A 23,342-nucleotide genomic window follows, 5' to 3' on the forward strand; every position below is an offset into this window, starting at 1 on the left:
GAGGGACCGGTCCCGCCGGACCCGTCGCCAGGGTGGGTGGGCTCGGTGCCGAGGGCACCGCTTCGTGATAGAAAAAGGAAATGGGAAATGGTTAAGGAAGAACTTGGCGCCCACCAGATCTCGCAGTGATTCGCTAGCAGCAGCAGCAGCAAATTTCGGGACTTGGGAGGGACCTAACTTAACGGCAGAAGGCTCTTGCTGCCTTTGGATTTAACTGTTGACTACTTAAAACTTGATCTCTTTGGAAAACCTGACCAGTGATTTGCCTCACCCAGGAAAGCATAAAGCCTAGTGATTCTGACTTGCCAGCTGTGGGGATGAGGGTGTAGTAGAATCATAGAATCCTAGAATCACAGAATGGTTTAGGTTGGAAGGGACCTTAAAGATCATCGAGTTCCAACCCCCCTGCCATGGGCAGGGACACCTCCCACTAGACCAGGTTGCTCAAAGCCCCATCCTGGCCTTGAACACCTCCAGGGATGGAGCTTCCACAACTTCTCTGGGCAACCTGTTCCAGTGCCTTACCACCCTCAGAGGGAAACATTTCTTCCTTGTATCTAATCTAAATCTACCCTCTTCCAGTTTGAAGCTGTTCCCCCTTGTCCTTACCACTACACGCCCTTGTAAAACACCCTTCCTCAGCTCTCCTGTAGACCCCTTTAGGTACTGGAAGGCCGCTATAAGGTCTCCCTGGAGTCTTCTGTTCTCTAGGCTGAATGACCCCAACCCTCTCAGCCTGTCCTCATGGGAGAGGTGCTCCAGCCCTCTGATCATCTTTGTGGCCCTCCTCTGGACCCAGTCCAACAGGTCCATGTCTTTCCTATGTTGAGAGCTCCAGAGCTGGACACAGTACTCCAGGTGGGGTCTCACCAGGGCAGGGTAGAGGGGAAGAATCACCTGCCTCGACCTGCTGGCCACATTTCTTCTGATGCAGCCCTGGATATGGTTGGCTTTCTGGGCTGCAATCACGCATTTCTGCCTCGTGTTGAGCTTTTCATCAATCAGCACCCATAGATCCTTCTCCTCAGGGCTGCTCTCAATCCATTCTTCGCCAAGCCTGTATTTGTGAAGTTGTAGCATTGCTTGTAAGACAGGCCCATGCGTATCAGGTGGGCTGGAACACAGTACAGACATTTCATCCGTTATGTTAGGCACAATAAATGATTTACTTACAACAGATCTTGGCTGTGTTGCATGTTCAAATAGCCAGAGGAACACGGCTCTCTTCAAGTCAACATGCAGGCTCTGTGTGAGGCTGACAAGGAATTCACTGACGGTTTGTTCAAAACAGGTATTCATCTGTACCTGAGGAGAGAATGGAGGGTTACATTTTATGCTTTCATTGCAGTCTCCAATTACTTTGATTGTCAAAGATTTTGAGCAGTAGTCAGTTGGTGAAAATTATCTCCGGGTGTTTATATTTACAGGTAATAAAGAGCCATATAAAATTTATACTTTCATAAATATAAATTGACTTGCAGTGGATTTTAGCCTTTGTCTGCAGCAGATGAGCATTTAAGCAATGGACTGGGAGAGGTGGACAGGACAGCATGCCAGGGTTGACACTTGAGAAGAAAGAAAAGCTAAAGGGTGAAGAAGAATCCAAAAGATACGTGTGAACAAGGTTTAAAGCATGGTGGCTTCAGGGAAGTTAGGGACCTGAAGATTCCTAGGAAAAGGAGAATGGGAGAGGGAGGAGGTGATAGGTCCAGAGACCACAAGCTGTAGACACTTCATAAGGTTTTGCGAGACTTGAGTCCACAGGGGCAGAGAATGAGAGTGGGGTGTGGAATTAGGGCAGCAGGGAGGTTCAATACCTGTGTCATATAGCACAGATTTTGCATACAAGGAGATAGTGGAATACAAATGTTTGCACAGCTATTAATCTAAGAAAAGGTTATTCAGCATTTATTCACTCTGAAGTCCTGCCTGTCACTGAGGTCAAAAATAACTTACTGTGGCTTATAACCACAGAGCATTCATGGGTATTCTTTTCATGCTCACTCACCCACTAATACAGAAGATACTTTTGACAGTTGCAGGCCATTCTCCAGGCTGACAAAAAAAATTCTGAGACCCTGTAACTTAATCAATTGTGAACCATCTGATGCTCCAAAACTACTATAGTTATTAACCCCAGATGCTTATAACTGAGACACTCGACCTTTGCTTTCCCTGATCAGTTTGGTTGACACCTCCAGGCTGAAGAGTGAGCAGCCTTCTGCTGTTATCGAGAATGCGTGATTCGGTAGGCTGCCACCACCTCAGCTTAATGCTTCACTGAGGGAGGGCTGCTGCTGAACTACCAATAGACTAGTTGAGCAACTGCACTGAGTGTTTAGGCTGATCTTGGAGAAGGAGAAATATTTATTTTTGCAGGAAAAAAAATGTCTCCCATAAGGCACTGCAAGAGCCATATATCTCTTTTTTTTTACATGCGTATTTGGTTTCATGGAATGTTCACACATGTTATAAAATGAAGATTGAAAAAGAATATAGGAATTTCTTAAGGGAAGCAGGCAAAAGACAAAAACAGCCTCCAAACTGAATGTCTGGAAAATGACTTTAAAATATTGCCATGATATAGAGTGAAAATTCAAATGTTCTAAGTAAAAAGTATGGCATTTTACAGAAGAAATTGTTTTCTCTGGAAAAATTTCAGCCCCTGCAATACTAGGAGTCTCAAAATGTTACAGTTGGATTCTGTGAAGCCACCTCCTGCTCACTGCTACCACAAATAATATTTGACTACCTTTTATTGTCCACTGACACGCTACCTGTAACTTTTCTGAAGAACTGGATTCAGGTTATGCAAGGAGAAATCACTGCATGTCAAAGATTTAGAGGCAGAGTATACAGGTAGGAAACATCTGCGCTGTGGTCACAGCAGTGAACTGCAGAGATGCCCGAGTTCAACTGCCACTAACCAGCTCCCTCGCTAGGAGCAATCTTGCCTGTGATCGCGCTGGCTGGGGTGGACTAATTTACCCTGCTCGTGGCTGACTTTGTCAGATCATCTCTAGCTCCCTCCCCAGTCAATGGAAGAACTGTTAGCGAGTTCAAAATCTTTAGTCAGATGTTGAGGCATTTGTACCCCAAACAAGACATTGACTTCTGGTATTTTGGGGTGCTATGGAAACTCTTGTAAAGTCTACATAGATCAGACAAGTGTTCATTTCTTAAGGGTCCACTAAACTGGGCCAATCCATTTATTAGAAAAGGAACTGAATTAATGTTGTATTTCTTTTTACATTTTTTAAAGCTACTAACCCTCCACTCGTCCATTGGTAAGTACCTCGCATGCAGCAAAAAGCACGGCTTATTTCTAAGGTGTTGATTGTGCTCCCCCAAAGCCTCCTGATCTCAATATGCCTCTGTACCATGGGAATCCTTCCAGTAAATAGGAAGGAGGAAGGTACTGAAAGATCTGCTTTTTGCTTACTCTTCCTGAAGTTTATTTTTCATTAGTCCTGTATTCAGCTGAACAAAAATACATTTCTTTCTTAATACTTATACAAATTCAGTGTTCTAGTGCCTATTACTTTTTGAAGGCAATAGATTTTTCTGGATGATATTGCAACGTTCCTGCAATTCCCAGAGTGAAATCGTTAGACTGGAAAGACAAATGCATTTATTTCTCTTCACGTTGCAAACATTTCTGTTGTGCAACATAAAACTAATCAGAGGAGTAAAAATAATATGGGAAATATCCATGTTTTAGACAATAAAGTGAAAGAAAATGATGAAGGATGAATGTAGCAGAAATAACATTGAGTGGCTTATGGGACATCATGTGTGCTTAGTAGTTTTGAACATTAAAAAAGTTAGTCTCCTTTAGAAATTATTTTACAGAGGTATTAACAGATTGTATTTACTGCAGAAGTTAAGTTAGTATTTGAGAAGTACAAAGCATTTTGTGAAGAGCTGGGTTGAGAATGCTGCATATGTCAGACAACTACGTCTTTTATACCACAATAGCTCAGTCATTCAGCTGCAGAAGTCTTGCAAAACATTATTTTGGGATGTTTTGGAATAGGAGGCACAAGAGAAAGGAATCCAGCTATGTTATCAGCTGTGTTTGTATTTTTGGTGAGGCTAGTATTCACTAGGATTGTTACTTCCTTGTTTATAGCACTTATGCATTGTTATTATGTAGTAGAAGACATAGCCCCCATCTTCAAGAACTGACAGCCTTAACACTGAAAATGAGCTGGGGTAGGATAGAAATCAGTAGGGAGGGTTGGTGTATGGAAAAGAAAGCACCACAGAATCATAATGGCATGAAGACAATTAACACTAGTAAGCTGAATAAAACAGATAAAAATATAAAAATAAGCATGACAGGGACATGAGGGTGAAACACTCAGATGGTATAAAGAATCTTATTTGGCTTTATCTACAGAACCTGATGGTCTGGCCATCAATAACGATTTGTAGCTCTACTTCCTGTAAATGTTATCTTCCAGGAAAGTGCAAAATTTCTTTATAGATAATATGTTATTCACCATAAAGCAAACATCGCATTTAACATCTTGAAAAGTCACTCACCATTTGAAGCCTTTGCAACCACAAACCAAAAAAGGTTCCAAAAAAGTCCAGTTGTAGATTTTGCCAGTTGAGTTTGGTGTCATCATGTCCCCTGTACAGATAGGTGGTGCCAGAAGTTTCTCCACAAAATGTCTGCAGGCTGTGCATCTGCACCAGGAAGCTCTTAAGAGGCCAGAAATGAACTGAGACCGTGCAGCTACATCATCAGCCAAAGCCTTCCATTGCTTCTCCTGATAGGTCCATCCTCGACATGCAGCGATCACCTGTGACTTTTGAAGTGGTGAGTCACCCTGACATGGGCTTGACAGAGCTACTCAACTCAGTTTCCTGTTTGGCATCCTGTGCAGTTGTCTCATGGCTGCAGCTGGTGGAGCTGAGCACCTTCCATCAAAGGCATGAATGACATTTGGACTGCTCAAAAAGGTTTCTTTTCCTGACCTGTTCCAGTTAAATAGCTTTTTTTTTCCCAGCCGTGCCTGCTGTAGTGCTGAAGGTACTGTTGCAAGAAGTACTGTCTTCCCTGGTGGACCAAAGCACGGGAAGGATGTTGTATGAGGAATGCAGTCAGAGACCCACCTCGGGTAATGGGTCTGCAGACAGATCAGACCCTCTCATGGTATGATGAGTATGAGCTAATATGCCATTGATTTATGTATTGTAATACTGTCTGCGCTATCCTTCACCATATTCTTTATGTGTCCTAGCCTGCTTGCTGTTTTGACAGCAGATCCACATTGTCAGTACATCATCACTAAACTGTCCAGCAGCAAAGTCCTTTTTTTTGGTATTGATACATTTGACATTTAGAACCATATACCATTTTTTTCATGCACAATAGTGCATTAACTTCCTTTTTTTGGACATAAAATGTCACTTGTCATTGTAAGGTCAATTCATGTCTTGTGTAGGCATCTGCATTTCTTCACTATCTGTTGAAGTCCGTGATCACCTAAATAATTCAGGGTAGCCTGGAAATTTTATGGTGTCAGTACTCTCTTCTTCCACCTCAGATAATATTAAATTAGTATTAATATTAAATACTTTAGCAACATAACCAAACTAGGTCTGGTGGTGGATTAAGCATATTATGGAACTGAAAGTAATCCTTATCACATAAATATTCAAAATCAGTGCGAGATGGGGAAAAATAATTGGTGTGCATGGCCTATAGGAGTACTACTTGACCTATTTCTGTGTAAAATACTTGTGTTCAATGAGAGTGGCTGATAAGGAAGGGAAAAATGCTGCTGGTGGTTTGGAAACCAGGCATAGCTAATAAAACTAGAATATCTTTTTCTTTCATACTGAGGTCCTAGGCAAGATTCTGTAAGGTAAATACTTAGAGCAACAGGTAACTTTCCAGGAAGAGCTTGCAGTCTAAATAGAAAAGGTCTGCATGAGGCCAAACAGAGAAATTATTGTTACGTAATTTTTGCAGGTGAGAATCAATGTGCAGAGGGCTACAGTCCTCATGGCTACATAGGAAGTCTATAGGCAGGAGAAAGAAAGAAGACTCAGCCTTGTGTGTCATCCTTCCTGTCATGAGATAAATTTCAATAAACGAAAAGGAAACTGTAAAACAAGTTGCTCAAAGTAGATTTGTTATTGAAGGACTGCAATCTCACGGTCTGCAAGTCATTTGAATACTTCCTCCTCTCAATATAAAAATGCAGTTTAATGATATTCAAAGTTCTTGCCTTGGGATGTTAAACAAACAATTCCCTAATTTTAATTTCCTGTCCTCAGTTAAATTCCATAGTTTTTTTGAGTATTCAAAAACAATCCAAGAGACTATGTTAGACAGCAAGCAAGAAAAGTAACTAAATGACAACAAACCGTTCTTAAATCTCTTTCTCACCTACCAACTTAGACCTACAGAGCATGAGGTGGAAAGCAAACTGTACTGGAATATGGATAATTTCTTTAAATTTCTAAAAATTTCCTCAGATGCATAGGAACATCAATGCAGTGTAGTCTGAAGGACGGTTTTCAGTGAGCCTGGAGCCCTTTCTCTATCTCCTCTGCAGACAGCGGAGCCGACTGCATCACAAGCATCTTTATGGTCTGCAGAAGAAAAGCTGCTGAGACACACACTACCTTGTAAGGTCTATAACAGGAAAGAGAAATGTTTGCTAGTCAACTGACTAGTGCAAAATAGTATCTCTTCATTGTAAGGACAGAGTAATTTTTGTTTGTTTGTTTGTTTCCTGTTTGCTTAACTGAAAAAAAAAATACGGAGGGGGAAGGGATCAAGAAGGGCAAGGCACAGGGCAGTGTGGAGCATGTGCTTGAAGGGGACTCCACTTTGTCCTTCGTTCTTTCAGTGTCAGTGTTTCTGTGGCATGCTGTGGGTTACGATGGAAAGGGGCAGCAGCTCCCGCCGCCGTGTAGGATGGGAGGTGTTTGGGAAGCAGGCCGTTCGGCAGAGAGCTTGGAGCAGCAGGCAGCGCACACGGAGTTGCAGCATGCAAGGGAGGAGCTGCTGCGGTAATCCTCAGGCAGGGGGAGAGGAGGGGGTGGAGGCATCAGGGTTGACTTTGGTCTACCTTGGCTTTGTTGTTGGGGAAACCGCCAAACCCCATCGAACCAAAACTGTGCAAAACCACACTGAACAGAGCTGAGTAGTTTATAGTAAGGTGTCGCAGAGATGCACACTGTGGTTCAGGGCCTTGTTCCTGTATGGCTTTGGTCGTCTGAAGATTCGTACACTGTGACATGGATGGAGCTGGTGTGACCCACTGGATCACGTCACAGTTCCCAGGAATGACCCCCTGCACAGTACTCAGTTTGCTGGGTCTGGCTGAGACCAGGGGATGTTAAGGCTGCAGGAACACTTTGTGCTCTACTATGCGGTTACAGCTGGCTGACACAAAATGTTTTGGGAGAAAGTTGTCCTGTAATGTGTATTGAATAAATGAAAAATGTGTATTGAAAAAACGCACCCATCATTGCTGTTCTAGTGCGACTTTCAGATGTCTCTTCAGCTGCATCAGCAAGCGTGTTGCTACTGTTTTGAACAGCCCGAGCGCTAGTTTGGTCCAGCAATGAGGATGCTTGAGAGTTCATTGTTTGGAGGAATTTGAAATGTTTTTATCCTTGTAAGTTGTTTTCAGTACTAGCAAATCAGTGTCAGATTTTGGCAGGAGGACTGTTTCTTTGTTTGATGGCATCTTTTATGAATGGGGTAGTTATGCCTTTATTCAGTTTTCATTCCTCTAGAGTTGGAAAACACTCACAGAACCACAGAATCACAAAATAGTAGGGGTTGGAAGGGACCTCTGGAGATCATCTAGTCCAACATCCCTGCCAGAGAAGGTTCATCTAGAGCAGGTTGCACAGGATGGCATCTAGATGGGTTTTGAATGTCTGCAGAGTGGGAGACTCCACCACGTCTCTGGGCAGCCTGTTCCAGTGCTCTGCCACCCTCAAAGTAAAGAAATTCTTCCTCATGTTTACATGGAACTTCCTACATTCAAGTTTGTGCCCCTTACCTCTTGTTCTATTGCTGGGCACCACTGAAAAGAGATTGGTCCCATCCTCCTGGCAGCCTCCCTTTTTTCATTGGCAATATTGTGTTTCTTTCAATCATTTAAAAATGTGTTTCCTGACTTACATGTTGTTGCCATAGATCACTTATGCACTGTGTAATAAGCCAGTTGGTCAAAACACCATTGAGTTTCTTTCTCACTGTACTTTTCTCACTTGGCTGACAGGGAACGAGTGAGGCTGTGTGTTATTCCAGGTCTGGTATTCTTGTAACTTTAGGGAAAGGTACAGGATGTGGTGTGTCCATCTGTATTTTGTTATATAACTTAGAAAAGTACAGAGACTGTATCATGGTGTGTGAGAACATGGACCCGTGCTCTCCAGATGGAATAATCTATTTAATAAATTGTATCATAATTGTGCTAGGCAATGAATAGAGCTCTTAATGACGAAGAATTAATTTGTGTGGGATGGCGTGTTTGGATGCCTCTGTTTTGCTCCAGATATATACCCTAGTATGCTGAGGAAAAAAAAAAGAAGTATGCATAGCCTCAAAATGTATTATTATAAAGCCAGGAAGTGCTAACAATTTCTGAAATGCTCCTGAAAGTTTTGATCCATTTTACTGCACATTGATGAGTCGGTGATCATATCACTGGAAACTTTTTAACAAGATCTTGCCTCTCTTGTGTTCAGAAATTGTTAAGTTCTTGTTTTTCTACAAGGACCCTATCTTGTTTAGATTTTATCATTCTGCCTACGTAATCTGCTTTCACATCAGTATGAACTCAGACTAATTTCTTGACTAGAGACTTTCTTGACTTGTGGTCATTGTAAATAAGACCTGGCTGAAACCAAAGCACAGAACCATATGATTTTGTTTCATTTGCTGTAAATTCTTTGCTGATATTCAGCGGCAATAGTAGGGCACACCTATAGATAGGGACATGAATGGTGTTTGCCAAACCTTGAGACTGGCCTGCAGTCACTGAATTTGTCCAAAATATAAAGAAGCTTCTTTTACCATAGAGTACTGATGCATTTAGTTGTACAAAAGATTGTCTTTCTATACTTCTGACCCACCGTGGCTGGGAAGAACAGGTGAATGGCAGCTCAGCTGCATAGCTGCAACTCAGCATGAGGAGCTTCTGTGAAACAGTGCTGATCATGCACTGCAGAAGAAAGGTAATTCTTCAAACTTTGGAGAATGGCAGATGTCACAGATTCTTCGCTGAGGTAGACAGCAGCAGTGCGATCTTCTATAGAGACAAGGTTGCCAGGTAGGAGCTTGTAGGAACAGGGTTTTGTGACTTCCTATATCTTCTGAATAATGCAATTCTCTTTGAGTGATGGATGAAGAAAACACATGAGAATCACTACTGAAGTAAGTTCAAGTGATCGGCAAAACCAGTGAAATGTAGGGTATGGCATGAACTTCAGTGAGAGCAGTGAGTAAGTGACAGTGTGTCCTTCAAGAAGTACTAGATCACAAAAGGTTCTTCCTGGGTGGAAAAAGGAAAGGGTTTTAAAATCCTTTTATGACTTGGTGTCATAAATAGCTGAAGTGACAAGATGGTTTGCCCTCCCATATGCACGCCAGCTTTTGTGCTATTTGGATCCCTCTGAGACTGGATTTAATCTGTGTCATGGTTTGGCCTCAGCCAGCAACAAAGAACCACGCAGCCTAGAAAGAAAAGATGCATTGTTTTCTTGGGTTGATTTTCTGCTGAGCTACTGAGCTGTACGGGCTTCCTACAACTCCCTCTCAGCGGTGGGAAGCTCTTGGTTTCACTCATGCCATTTCCTGAATGTGTCTTCTTCTTTCTCATAAAACTAGTAGACAGACACAGTAGATTCCTGGCCGCTACATTCTACAAAGTGTTTTCTTAAACAGTAAAGAGATGAGAGCATAGGAGAGGGCTGGAGCACCTCTCCTATGAAGACAGGGTGAGAGAGTTGGGGTTGTTCAGCCTGGAGAAGAGAAGGCTCCGGGGAGACCGTATAGCAGCCTTCCATCTGAAGGGTGCCTACAAGCAAGCTGGAGAGGGGCTTTTTACAAGGGCATGTAGTGATAGGACGAGGGGGAATGGTTTCAAACTGAAAGAGCACAGATTTAGAATAGATATTAGGAAGAAATTTTTCTCTCTGATGGTGGTGAGGCACTGCAACAGATTGCCCAGAGAAGTTGTGGAAGATAAATCCCTGGAGGTGTTCAAGGCCAAGCTGGATGGGGCTTTGAGCAACTTGGTCTAGTGGAAGGTGTCCTTGCCCATGGCAGGGGGGTTGAACTCGATGATCTTTAAGGTCCCTTCCAACCTAAACCATTCTATAATCCTATGAGATAATTACAGTAGATAAGGCTTAGTATGTCAGAGCTCTTGGCTGTACAGCCATTTATTAAAAAATTTTAATAGTAAGCCAGAAAAGAAAAACACTTTAAAATTTGGCAATCGTAGTAATGCCTTCAGCATTTTTTCTCACCTTTTATGGGGTATTCAGTTGCTTTGCAAGCCTACTTTGTGTGTCCAAACTTCGAGGTGAATGTATACCAGTTAGCAGACATCTCTTTTTATCCAAACAAACTCATACACAGACAATCATACCCAGGCTTTAGCTCTTGAGTGGATGTTTTTATTTCTTTCATGTTATTGACTCAGGTATCTAATTTGTAAAGAAGATTTGGTGTCCGGACACAGCCTTGTGCTTTACAGGTCCTGGTGATTAACGATAAGTATTTCACATCCCATTCTAATGCACCCAGTTCTTTTCATGTGCTGTGTAGGGAGCTGAGGTGCTCCTCAGCCAAGGATCTGATGCTCAGATACTTCAGGACCTTGTACTTCAGCAACGTGCAAGGAAGTACAGTCCAGACCTACACAAGCTAGGACTGTCCAGATGTGAATATTTATAGGATGCACTATGATGATACATTCCATCCAGCATGAAAGTAATTTAACCATGGCAGTATGGGGCTGTATTTGAGTTCACCCTTTTTCTCTACTCGGCAGTATAGCTGCGGCTGCAGGCATGTGGCTTGTGAAGCCAGCTGGGGCTTTGGCAGTACGTTATACAGCGGGGTTCTGGATTCAGCTTTTAAGTCCAGCTTTGTTATTTGTATCTTGCTTGCTAATGTGATGGATGGCTTGCTTGCAGAAGCTTTGAGTAGCCCCTGTGCATTGTTTTTGTTGTCAGTGAGTCAGCACAGATCCTGGCGTCTGTACGTCTGTTCTGAAGAGTGTCCTAGCCATAACAGCTGCAGTGTTGAAAAGAAGCAATAGGGAAGTACAGAGAGAATGTGACATGGAAGCAGGGATGAGGCTTCACCAGACAGATTATACTGAGTTATGTAGTAAGTGCTAAATGAGTGCAGCAAGAAACAGGAAGTCAGGCGCAGATACTGTATGTGATAGACTGGACATGACTGTATCAGTCAGCGTACACTTGGTGGAAAAAATGCTATGAGTATCTTGGCAAGATTCACAACAAAGGGATTTTAATTTTTAGGAGGAATCAGTGAATGAAGGCAAGGTTCTTAAAAAAAAATAAATTTAAAAAGCCTGGAAGTGGTTGTACAGAATTAACTAAGCAACAAGGCATTAGTCTGCTAACAAAAAGCAAGTACAGCAGAAATTGGATGAATAGCAGCCAAACCAGAACTGTACCCAAAACAGAAAAAAAATAAACAAACTTACCCAAAAACAAGATGGGGAAAAAAGAGAGGGGGGGTGTGTGTGTGTGTAAACACATACTTTTGTCTCTTTGTGCTGAAAGCTCTCTGAGTACAGGTCTCTCTTCTGTCACATCTGAACTGCTCATGTGCTCTGGATAAGGTATTCCTCTGTTTTCTTTCAAAGGATGAAGCAAAGCCTGGGACTCTCTGCTTCAAATATACTCATACCATGGTATTTATTTTGTCACAGGCAATTGTGGACTCCTGCAAGAACTCTGTTTTGATCATCCAGGTGCATGATGCAGCTTGATTCCAACCTGAGTTACTGACTTGAACCTCTACCTACCCAGCCTCTGCGGCTGTCACAGAGGAGAGTCAGATGACTCAAAGCATTTGCAGGAAAAGTACGCAGGGGGAAACAAGTACCTGTGATTTGTGTCTAGTTGAGTGCAAAATGAAATTTATTTTTTTTTCCTCTTACCATGGGGTCTTTTGTCTCACTGTTAGAGCTTGCATTTGGCTTTACATGCAATGTAGGCAAGCAAAACCCCAGGAAATTACATTTGAGAGACATGAACAGCAACAGCACCTCATTCAACAAAGGAGAATTTGCAGGAGACATCTATTGTTTTAAAACAAATTCAGGCAAACATAACCAAACAAGTTTGTGCTACAAGAAGGGAACTTCAAGAAGGGAGTTCTGTGATGTCCAGGTGTGCAGAGATGCTTCCAGGAGAAGCTGAGAGACCGGGGCCCCACCATATCTGTCTTCTTGCCAAGTGCCTTCCCCTTCTGTCACTCACTTTCCGAGGCTAAGGCTCCTCCTTCCCGGCAGGGAAGTCCAAGACGCTGAAACCAGCAGCTGCTGGACCTCACCTCTCGCCTCTTCGCAGGTGGTGAGTAAATGCTTCCCTCCTTCCCACTTTCCTTCACGCAGTGGCGATGATGCCCCACTCCCAAGGCCATGCTCCACTCCCAGCACCCCAGGGCTGTTAGGGAAAAGAAGGTTGGCTGTTGCTCGGGCTCCTGGTCTCTCTGCTGGTGCTGACAGCGCTGGCTAGTTTTGGTTTCAAGTCCTCATGTGAGCTCAGCAGAGGGGAATTCCTTTCTGAGGTGGAGGAGGAGAAGGGCAGGAAGAAGAGAAAAGCCTCTCATGCAACCAGCTGGCAAAAGGGAAAATGAGGAGGCTGGAGAAGTAGGAGAACAATAAGCACCACTCATACAGTTCTCAGCAAGCTAACATGACTTGTTCAGGTGCTGGATGAGATAAGAATATTTGGCAGTAGAAGGACACAGTTTGGCACCCCTTATTTCTTTTTGCTATAATAAAACAAAGTTGCTTGAAATTTTGTGTGCTAGATGTTTGCAAAAAGTAGTATTTTCTAAGAGTAATGAGTCCTTGTATGATACAGGGAGCGATATAGAGCGGCAGTACCTGAGCCTTACTACACCTCGCTGTCATTTTATTCTCCCCTCAGCCTCTCCAGTGTGGACGGATGGATCACTTCAGAGAGGTTTTCACACCAAGAACAAAAACCTCCACAGAAATTACACCTAGCTCTTATAAAGGGCTCCAAGTCAATCTTTTTGCTTCCTTCTTGTCTTACTCAGCCAGGCTGAAGTGAGGGACAGACCATCTGAGGAGGTTCAGGACACTTTCTGGTGGTCTGTGGAGAGCTGTCTGAAGAGGGCAGCTGCACTTATGCTACTAGCTCTGCTTCTTGCTTCTCCGTGTTGATATCAAAAGTAGTGAACAATATTATGTGCATTCCTCATATTAAATCCTAAGTAGATAATATTGATATTTATCACTAAGGAGCTTTGCTGTTGCAAATTCTTGAATGGAATATATAGTTACTTATAATTACTCTTGTAGTTGAACTAAAATTCTATCTAGTTGAAAAACATTTGCTCCCAGAAATAATTCCACGGGGTTAAATTAAAAGTATGAATCAGTGTTTACCAATGTGACTGAAGTTTTCAGCATGGAGTTGAGTTGAAGCCAGAGACTAAGCTAGATGCTTGATACCCCAACTTCTGAACTCTGAGTCTGTCACCATTACCAGTGCGTCTGTGAATGCAAAACCACAATTGTATAGCATAGCCTGAGAAGAGAAGCACGGACAGACAAAATGGTATGCTTGTGGCAGGCAGAACAGTTTGCAAAAGTATGCATTTTATTTCTCTCTTTTTTTATGGAGCATGATTTCATAATTTGTGCTTTCATGGTTTTCTTTTGCAGCAAAGAATGATGGATTTCAAGGAGGAAATTAAACCCATTTCTGCTACTTGTATTAGTGAGACCAGTTCTCGATTATCTTCAAGATCAGGAATGACAGATCTTCAAGGACCACAGGTGCTTCCTGAGCTACCTGTGCTGGCAGCCCATGAGACTTACCACATCTTTGTCAGTTATAGTAACATCAATTCAGCCTGGGCAAGGAACTTTATCCAGAGCCTAGAAGCCATGATTCCTAATCTGAAGGCCTGTTATCATGAGAGGGACTTTATGCCAGGTAAAACAATCATTGAAAACATGGTTGAGGCCATTCAAGGAAGCCAGAAAATTGTCTTAGTCCTCAGTCCTGACTTTGTCCAGAGCAGGTGGTGCCTTCTGGAAGCCAATCTGTCTGTCTTCCAAGACTGTTTAGAAAGGAAGCCAGTGATCCCCATCATGTTGGTACCCTGTTTTGTGCCATTGCACCTCACCCATTTGACTTATATTGACACCAGTGACATCCACTTTTTGGATAAATTTATCAAGGTTATTTGCACTCCCAACCACGAGATGCAGAATGCCACCATGGTTCCTTATAGCCCGCCATCCCTTTACAATGGGAAATCCCTCCTGGCCCTACCTGCAGTGGATGATCAGGTCATTCCAAGATGGAGAGGAGGCACATTCAGTGAGGAACTGCCAGACGAGCTGAAGATGGTCTGTGAAGATACTGAGGTCTACAGAAAGGCCATCCAGATGATTAATGAGGTATCATCTAGGGTAGCACCTTGTTCATCAGTCAGTATTATCTTTGGGATCTCAGTTTGCCTGTTAGGAAGCTTATATTTGGTGATTACCACCATCTTATTTAGTTCATTAAGCCAGGACTCTGGTGACTCCTATAAAAATTTCTTTGGCTGTATTATGGTCTTTGCAACTTTGTGTACTTTTTCTGCTTTTGTTAATTGTGCCTACAACTACCAAACCAAATCAGCTGATGAGAAACTTCTGGAGATGTCCCAAGTTGCTGGTGAGGCCAACTCATTGCTGATAAAGGATTCCCTGCTAGTTGGCTGTGATTCCCGAGTGAAGCTCCAGTTAGTTTACATCTCCCTTGCTGGGTGCAGAAGGCACTTCTCAGAGACTTTTGGAGAGGAAGAACCCTCTGCTGAAGAGATGTTCCAGCGAGCCTTGCACTATTTCTCCTCTGATTATGCCTGCTGTGTAGCCAAGAGGCACTTCCAGTTTTCCTACCTGGGGACCACACCAGGGCACTGGGATAAAGGGCCCTGTTTTTGCCAATTTGTGTCTCACTGCGTGGAGGAAGGGTCCTGGCACTGGAATAGTGATTATCGTCCAGATAAAAGAGTACTTGGAGGAGATTAGATGCTGGAGAGTTTATACTCTGAGCAGTTGGCAAGGTAGATATGTAGTGGACATTTCTTAGTCTTACCAATCCTTTTTCTCTTGACAAAAAGATCTTTGGGTAGCAGGAATCAAAAGGGGTTTTCTTCTATTTTCACTTGACCCTTAAATGATTTCAAGACTAAAATATCTGCAGACCAAATGTTTATGGTGTATATATTAAAGGGGAAAAAGTCCTTTCTTCATCTACTGAGGATGCTACACCTATGCACAGCCCTGAGGATCCACCCACAAGACAAAGGTTATGGGTAAAAAGTGTAAAATACAAAGTGGTTGGAAGTGCAGACGTTCAAGCATACAGCAGAGGGCTCACTAAAGGCTAATATAGGGGAAAATGTCCACTGGAGAACTTTATTTACCCTCCATTGTAGGCTTATTTGCAGTGTAGTTAAAAAGAGAAGGCTAGGTGATTTACTGTCTCTTGTAACAGCATGTTTTTTACTACATCCCTTTTAATAAATCTTCACTGTATGTTGTACAAAACAGAATGGACAAGTGCTCACCTCCAACTCTAGTCTTGACAGTGTCCATAAGGAATTGCCTTGCTGTATATGAGTGTGGGCTAAAGTGCTATTGAAAAGGGCAGCAGTTGGCAGAGCAGGGCAGCAGTGGAATCACCGGCAACCAGTGTGGATTCTGGAAATTTATCCCATCTGGACAGCAGTGTTGGATGCCATTGGTGATGAGTCCGTCTTTTTCTGGCCTGCAGAGCTCCAGTGAGAGCAGCTGAGAAACAACAGTGGTCTGTCAGAAGGACGAATCCCTGATTTGTCCTTTTCAGGGGCAACATTTTTAGTCCACACAGAACATTTTACAAGGCTGATTTCTGGCTATATCAAGATGTTTCTTCTCTCTTCTGCACCTCAGTGACCCTCTAAACTGCAGTGGGTCGTCGGTTGTTTTCAGATGGTAGTTGCTGGGTATATACAGTTACAAGAAAAAGGAAGGGATGTTACGCAAGGGGCCTGACTTACTGTGTCAGGGAAAGAAACCTGGGGCTGTTGCACTGACATACTCCTATCAGTGGCCACCACAGGTTGTGCAACTTCCGAGACCAAAATTGCTGGGTCCCAAACATTCAATCATGTTGTTGCCACTCCTGCTGCTGGCCTACCCAGTCCAGAAATAATACTGAGACATCTGTCCAGATGCATCTTAACTGGAGACCTAACTAACGTAGCAGGGGTATGTGGCACTTTTGTGGACAAGTGATGGATCAGGTACCAGTACCTTGTCCTTACACTGCGCTATTTACTTTTCAACTCTGATTGTACTTTTTTGGCTTGTTCATTTTATAGGCAACCCTTTTTAGTAATAATCAAATATAACTTTGACTGGCTCAGTGGCCTACCTTCAATCCAGAATGACCAAGATGGTTTAGAGCAAAAGTAAAGCCAAGTTCTGCTTAAGCACAGTGAACCTAACCAAGGGTTATATAGGATATAAACAATGGCAACATTTGGTCCACTGTATCCATCTATGAATTTTTAAAATAAAAGCTTATAACAAAACACTTGGATAAAAATCAAGGTGATAGTGTTATTAATTGTTAGTTCTGCTTGCCTCTTTCATTTGTATTGCTGCTTAGGGAATCATTCACCTCTTAAGTGCACTTCAGCTGAAAGATTTATTTATAAATAAAAAAGGTGATACTTTCCATCCAACTTGCAAATTCAAATTAATGAAATTCAACAAGGGCAAGTGTAGGGTACTGCATCTGGGGAGGAATAACCCCATGCATCAGTACAGGTTGGGGGCTGACCTGCTGGAGAGCAGCTCTGTGGAAAAGGACCCGGGAGCCCTGGTGGACAACAGGATGACCATGAGCCAGCAATGTGCCCTGGTGGCCAAGAAGGCGAATGACATCCTGAAGTGCATCAAGAAGAGTATGGCAAGAAGAGTGGTCATCCTTCCCCTCTACTCTGCCCTGGTGAGGCCTTATCTGGAGTATCGTGTCCAGTTCTGGGCTCCCTAGTTCAAGAAAGACAGGGAACTGCTGGAGAGGGTCCAGCAAAGGACCACAAAGATGACTAAGGGACTGGAGCATCTTTCTTATGAGGAAAGGCTGAGGGACGTGGGTCTTTTTAGTCTAGAGAAAAGAGGACTGAGGGGGATCTTATAAATACTTAAAGGGAGAGTGCCAGGTAGATGGCAACAGTCTTTTTTCAGTGGTGCGCAGTGATAGAACAAGAGGTAACAGGCACAAACTTGAACATAAAAGATCCATATAAACATGAGGAGGAACTTCTTTACTTTGAGGGTGGCAGAGCACTGGAACAGGCTGCCCAGAGAGGTTGTGGAGTCTCCCACTCTGCAGACATTCAAAACCCGCCTAGACACCGTCCTGTGCAACCTGCTGTAGGTGACCCTGCTCTGGCAGGGGGGTTGGACTAGATGATCTCCAGAGGTCCCTTCCAACCCTGACCATTCTGTGCTTCCGTGATTCTGTGTTTGGTGTGGAAGTGAATACAAGTGGATATGGAGAGTATACAGGGAGAAGCCAGTCACTCTCATATCTCCCATTTGATTCCCTGTCTTCCTTGCCTTGGTGTGGCCTCAGGTGGGCCACACTTATCTCCTAGCCTACTGATTAAAAACAGGAACCACCTCCTTCTGCAGTTTCGTAAACTGAAGATACTGAGCAAATAGTGTGTATGCCAAATAAATAAAAAAATTGCCATATTTTAATTGAAAGGTGATGGAAAGATTTTGATTGTTTCAGTATCCTGCTTTTGCTTTTGCAAAATGTTCTTCCGTGTTTGCAATAAAAAACCAAAACTCAAACAGACTTATTTAGTGTCTCCTATCACAATGTGTCTATAGTTTTATGTATTTACACCATGGTTTGTCTTCAGGCAAGGAACAGAAATCCAATATGACACTTAAATTCTAGCCCAGCACTCCATCTTACTTGTGTTTATGTTTGTGAGCTTTGTGTCTTTTTTTCTGATGCATACGTCTGCTGTAAACCCCTCTAGTCACTGTGCTTAACATCTTTGTGTGAGAGCCACGAGCAACTCCTCCAGCCTCCTAAGGGTTTGGCTACCAGGGTTCAGGGCCAACTTGGAAAGAGCACAGCTGGTGACCTTGAAGAAGGCTGTTGTGAAGCAAGCTAGAGGCTGCAGCAAGGGCTGAACTGCCCCTCCGCCCCTTCCCCAGGAGCTGTTTTAGAATGAGGGTCTCCCATTAAGTCCTGCCCAAGCTACAGCTGCAGCTGGGTCACAGCCATGCATATGTCTGGTCGTGTGCCCTGTTGATCCAGACCCTGACCCTCGGACTGACTTCTTGGCTTAACCTTGGACCTTTCTCATTGCTGTGAACCTGCCCGGCAGTCACTCCGCTGTGTCTGACCCTGGTTACTGTCTCCAGATCTGATCCTGGCCTTGACTTCCTGGCCTGACATCTTGACTTGGCCTTGCAAGCACCTGGCAGCTTTGGCTTTCTCTGGCAGTCTGGACTCTGGTTTGAACCTGGTGGCCACAGTCAGTCCTGGCCCACTTGCCTAGCCTGAGATGTGTGGGACTAAGCCCTTGCTTACTGGTGGCACCACTGCCTCCGCCAGCCATGTTATCATGTGTGGCTCCTGGCTCCTCTTCCCCTACGGAGAAGCTGTGCCATGACACTATTTGTCAAAAAATGGATCTTCAGTTTCCTAGCTCTTCCTTCTGTCCCTCCTCATCACTTTTTCTTCTTCCTGAGTCTTATTCAAACTACTTTTTGTCAGAAGTTCCTATTATCAAGTAGCGAGAAGACTTCTGGTTTTATTAGCTCATCCATCTTTGGGATGACACTGTCACTGTATAGTTATCACTGTACTCTCAAGTTCTAGTAAGAATTGGCTGCCAAAAACATTCAGGCCTTAGATTTTGATAGCCCTCATGATTGAACTAACTCAGGAATGCGGGTATCCTCCTGCTGTCCACTGTGATCTGGATCTAACTTTCAGTTTTTATACACATATGTAGGTAACACACTCGAAGCCATACCTATCCATACAGCTCGTTCCCAAGTGTTAAGATCATGTCTCTTGTGCTTTGCTCCTCTGTGCCCTTTGGGGCTTCTTCAGAGTAACAAGTTGTGGGTAAGATCTGTCTTTCCAGCCTGCACTGGTCCTGGGACACTGCAAGAGCTCTGCTAAATCGTCACAGTTCTTTCCCACCAGAGCACAAGACTTGCACTGTAGTGAAGTCTCTAAGCAGCTCAGGCAATCAAGCAACACTGAAGACTGAGAAGAAGCTGAAAAAGTAAAATGTAGAAGACCAGCAGTTGAGTGCTCAGCACCAGAGCAACAGTCCCAGTACAACCAAAGCCAACATGGTTAAAATATTCCTGCAATCTGATGACGGCTTATGGGGTCTAATATGAACTCTAGATATTGCTCCAATGCAAATTGTTGCAGTTCTGGTAAATTTATCATCACTTTCATGATCATTGCCATTTCCCTTAAGTTTCCAGCTCCTGGAAACACATGAATGTATAATGGTTTTTTTTAAAAGGAAACCCATAGCTCCTGCGCTTGGAGAAAAGGAGTGAGAAAGCAACCTCCACATAATTTAATGTTGAGAATCAGAGTAACTGAAGTGAAAATAAATTAGTATTATTTTAACAGAGAATGTGTCACTCAGCCCCTTGGGAGCTCACACTGTTTGGTCCCAGCAACATTGCAGGGACCACAAATGCATCTGACAGCAATATGTTCTTGTTAGCAATTGTAACAGAGAAGCTGCAGAGGGCATGACAGGCTGGGTAACTCTTTGGTTTCTCTGCTCACAGCTGGTTTTGTCTGTTCTTAGGGGAGGAAAGGCTGTGCTTTCTCTGAGAGCATCCAAACATGCTCAGGTGGGCAGAGGCAAAGGAGGTGCTCCTGGCATGTGAGGCAGGCATTCTGCAGGATAACCACCAACTAGAAAGTGGGGGCAGAGAAGAGCTGCACAGCTTCATCTTGACAATTTTCTGTTATTTTCTAGCTGTTCAGAAGTTGTTGTTGGAACCCAGAAAAATACGGCCAGCATTGCTGGACCGACAACAGACTGGAGGAAAGGAAGGTGCTATGGCTGGGAATGGCTTGGTCATAATTCCCTTGTATTTGTCTTTTGTCTCAGTCTGGGGTCATTGTCATACATTTGCACTACTAAAGGTTAGTTTTAGTGACTCAAAAAGCCCTGTGGGATGCATATGATAAGGGAAAAATACAGACTGGTCTATTCCAAAGCTTTAGAGGTGGATGTTTGCACAACAAAAGTCCCTGCACAAATGGCAGTCTCTCTGCCTTTTGGAGCTGCCCTGGAGTTTCCATGTTAGGATATGTGGTCAGTGATGCTGTGGGGTGCGTGCTCTGGTATTGTCTATGTGTACTCACTTAGGAACTCTTTACCTCCCGTAGTCAGCTATTTTAGATTGTGGGAGTAAGTAATGTTTGATTCTCCATAGACTTCCTGATGAAAAAAAGCAAATGGTTTGTGCTGCTACTTGTTTTGATTTTTGGGGGAGGGGGAATTTTTTGTTTGTTTGTTTTTTGAACTAGAAATACTAGAAAAGTTGAATCTGATCTAATGAGATCCCACCAACGTTCCCCATGTTGGTCACGGCATTGAAGAGCAGGGGGCCTGTTGTGTCACTGGGTTGGCAAGGTTCAAAACTGAACAGACTTCCTCTCCATTTTTTCTGTTAAATACTTGTGAATAAAAATGGCAAAGACCAAACGATTTGAATAGTCAGAATTAAAATCACTTTGAACTTCAGCTATTGTGGGTTTGTTTACGTGCATCTTCCAGTATCACATAGACTTCCAAGAAGACTGGGAGGACAATGCCTGAGTTTCTGATGAAAACGTAAAACACCTTTGTATATTTGCACAGAGTGTTTATATATAATGAAAAACTATCCCATTTCATAATACTTAAAAAAACCCCAAGGGCAGCCTCTCTTATCTGTTTCGCTCTTCCTTTTTTTTTTTTTCTTAACCTGTGAATCATCCTTCATTAACAACTTCATGATAAAAGCTGTTTAAGAGTCAATTGCTTTTACTTAGGAAGATTTCCACAGAGCATGATGGAAACGGGTGGAGTAAATCAGAAAAAAAGAACTGGAAAAGCAAGGGAAGAGAGGGTTAGTGCCCTTAGCATACTCTGTTGTTCCTGGTTTTATACAGCCACTTCAGTGTGCTTTAAGATAAACAACTGGAATATATGAGTTACTGTGTAGCCTCTTGAGTTCTGCAGGGTCTCATGGCATGAAACCCTTGAGGAAAAGGTTCTATATAATTGGGTCCATGAACTTCAAAGAACTCCCATTTCAGTGCAAGCTCTAGGAGACAGATGAAAAAGGTACTGCCCAGCCTCAGAAATTTTCTGGTGGAAGAGGGGAAAATAGAAGAAACTGTGTTGTTGAAGAGAACAAAAGCAGAACCTCCAAAGTAGCTGAAGAATCACAAATGTCTAAAAAAACTCATGGGCAATTTTCTTCGGCTGTCCTCTGCTGAGACCTATTGGAGAAGAGCAGGAATTTATGATCTATCTGCACAGAAAATCTTTAGATAAGTGTACTTGATTTTTACCTATGTTTCCACTAAATATGATTTTGTTTTTTTCCTTAAGTCCTGAATCCTGCTAGATTTTAGTGATTTTTTTGTAGTGAATGATAGTGAATAATAGTGACCATTAATTTTAGAAATCTTAACTTTGATGTGTCTGTCTTCTAAAGACCAGCTTTAAAAAGAAAGGTGAGAAACTTTTTTTTTTTCCACACAAGGCACACAAAGTTGGTGGCCACAAATGGTTGAATGTGACTGGAACTTGCTATAGCAGCTGCTGAGAGATTTGCTGAAATGCCGGCACCATTCAGTAGCATGCAGATGTGCCATGTGAAGAGCTTTTTTGTAGATTGCTTATAAGATATTTGAAATATCCTAGATCAGTAGGCAAAAGCAATTTGAATGGGTATATGGTGTTTCCTCGACTGATTATTAAGCTCACAGAGCTGGTGCAAGACTCCTTTTTTCTTATCTACTTACTGACATACCTATATGGGTTTTTTAGTAGTTATTTATTGTTTAGGTCCTGTAATATCTGATACTATGTATACAAATGTAAAAGGAGGACTCAAAGCGCCCTGTGCAGTCCTGACTAGGCCCAAATAAACATGACACAGTTGGGTTTGGAAAACGTATCCAATACATGGGGTAAAATGTCTTCCATATCTATGTCTGTGTTGTACTATAGAGGAGAGGAGCTGAGCACTGCCCTAGTACTAAGTGCCAGTGTGTGTATATATATATACAGACATATACACGTTCTTCTTGTCTGTAAACTTCTACATTACTGAGTCACTATATTGTTCATTTAAGGAGTTATGGGAATGTATGAAGAAATCAATTCACTATTATATACTGACATCCATCCTTTTCATTGAAATTATTTTAGAGGACACCTCATTTAAAAGCAACAGCAGTGTGACTCCTTACCCTCCGAATCTTCTCAAGTATCTACAATGCAAACAAATAGATTGAATTAGTTGGCACTTATGTTCTGCAATCATGATTGTGATCAAAAGTGTAACTTTACATCCAGTTTCCATGTTAAAGTTCTGTTCTTCTGTTACAGATCTTGTGTTGGCATGATAATCTTCTTGTTTCTTTGCCACCTTGAAGTGACATCCCCTTTTCAGTAAGGAAGAGTTTCAAAAAGCCAGACATACTGTCAAGGTACTTCCCATTCACTGCGTGACCTTGGTTTTCCTCCACTGAACTTCACACAGAGCAACTGTGGACATTTAGCTGGTAGGGAGGTCTGTTGCCAAATAAATGCCACCAGAAGAGGGGGCAATGCAACAGCAGAGGGAAGTATTTTTTGCAAAGGGGAGTTAATTTTGGCTGAGGAGATTTTCATTCTGTCTTGCTTGCATAATGCAGTTGCACGGCTGGGGCTTCCTCTTCCTCTGTTAGACGAGACTGTGTGGGGGCAGAGGGATGTGGAAGAAAACTGCCTGCTTATTTCT

The 23,342-nt window shown here is 42.9% G+C and overlaps 1 protein-coding gene across 1 annotated transcript in view; it reads right to left on the reverse strand.

Moving 5' to 3' along the window:
* The window catches only part of LOC104294546 (C-type lectin domain family 2 member L-like), a 17,882-nt gene extending 5,212 nt beyond the window's left edge, over window positions 1-12,670 (reverse strand). The window contains exon 1 of the mRNA XM_009894159.1: window positions 12,508-12,670. Coding sequence (XP_009892461.1) covers window positions 12,508-12,670 — 163 coding nt within the window. The remainder of the gene's footprint in view (window positions 1-12,507) is intronic.
* Between the last annotated feature and the right edge of the window lie 10,672 nt (window positions 12,671-23,342).

This window comes from Charadrius vociferus, unplaced genomic scaffold (assembly GCF_000708025.1).
Source record: "Charadrius vociferus isolate BGI_N301 unplaced genomic scaffold, ASM70802v2 scaffold561, whole genome shotgun sequence".
In the NCBI taxonomy this organism is placed as follows: domain Eukaryota; kingdom Metazoa; phylum Chordata; class Aves; order Charadriiformes; family Charadriidae; genus Charadrius; species Charadrius vociferus.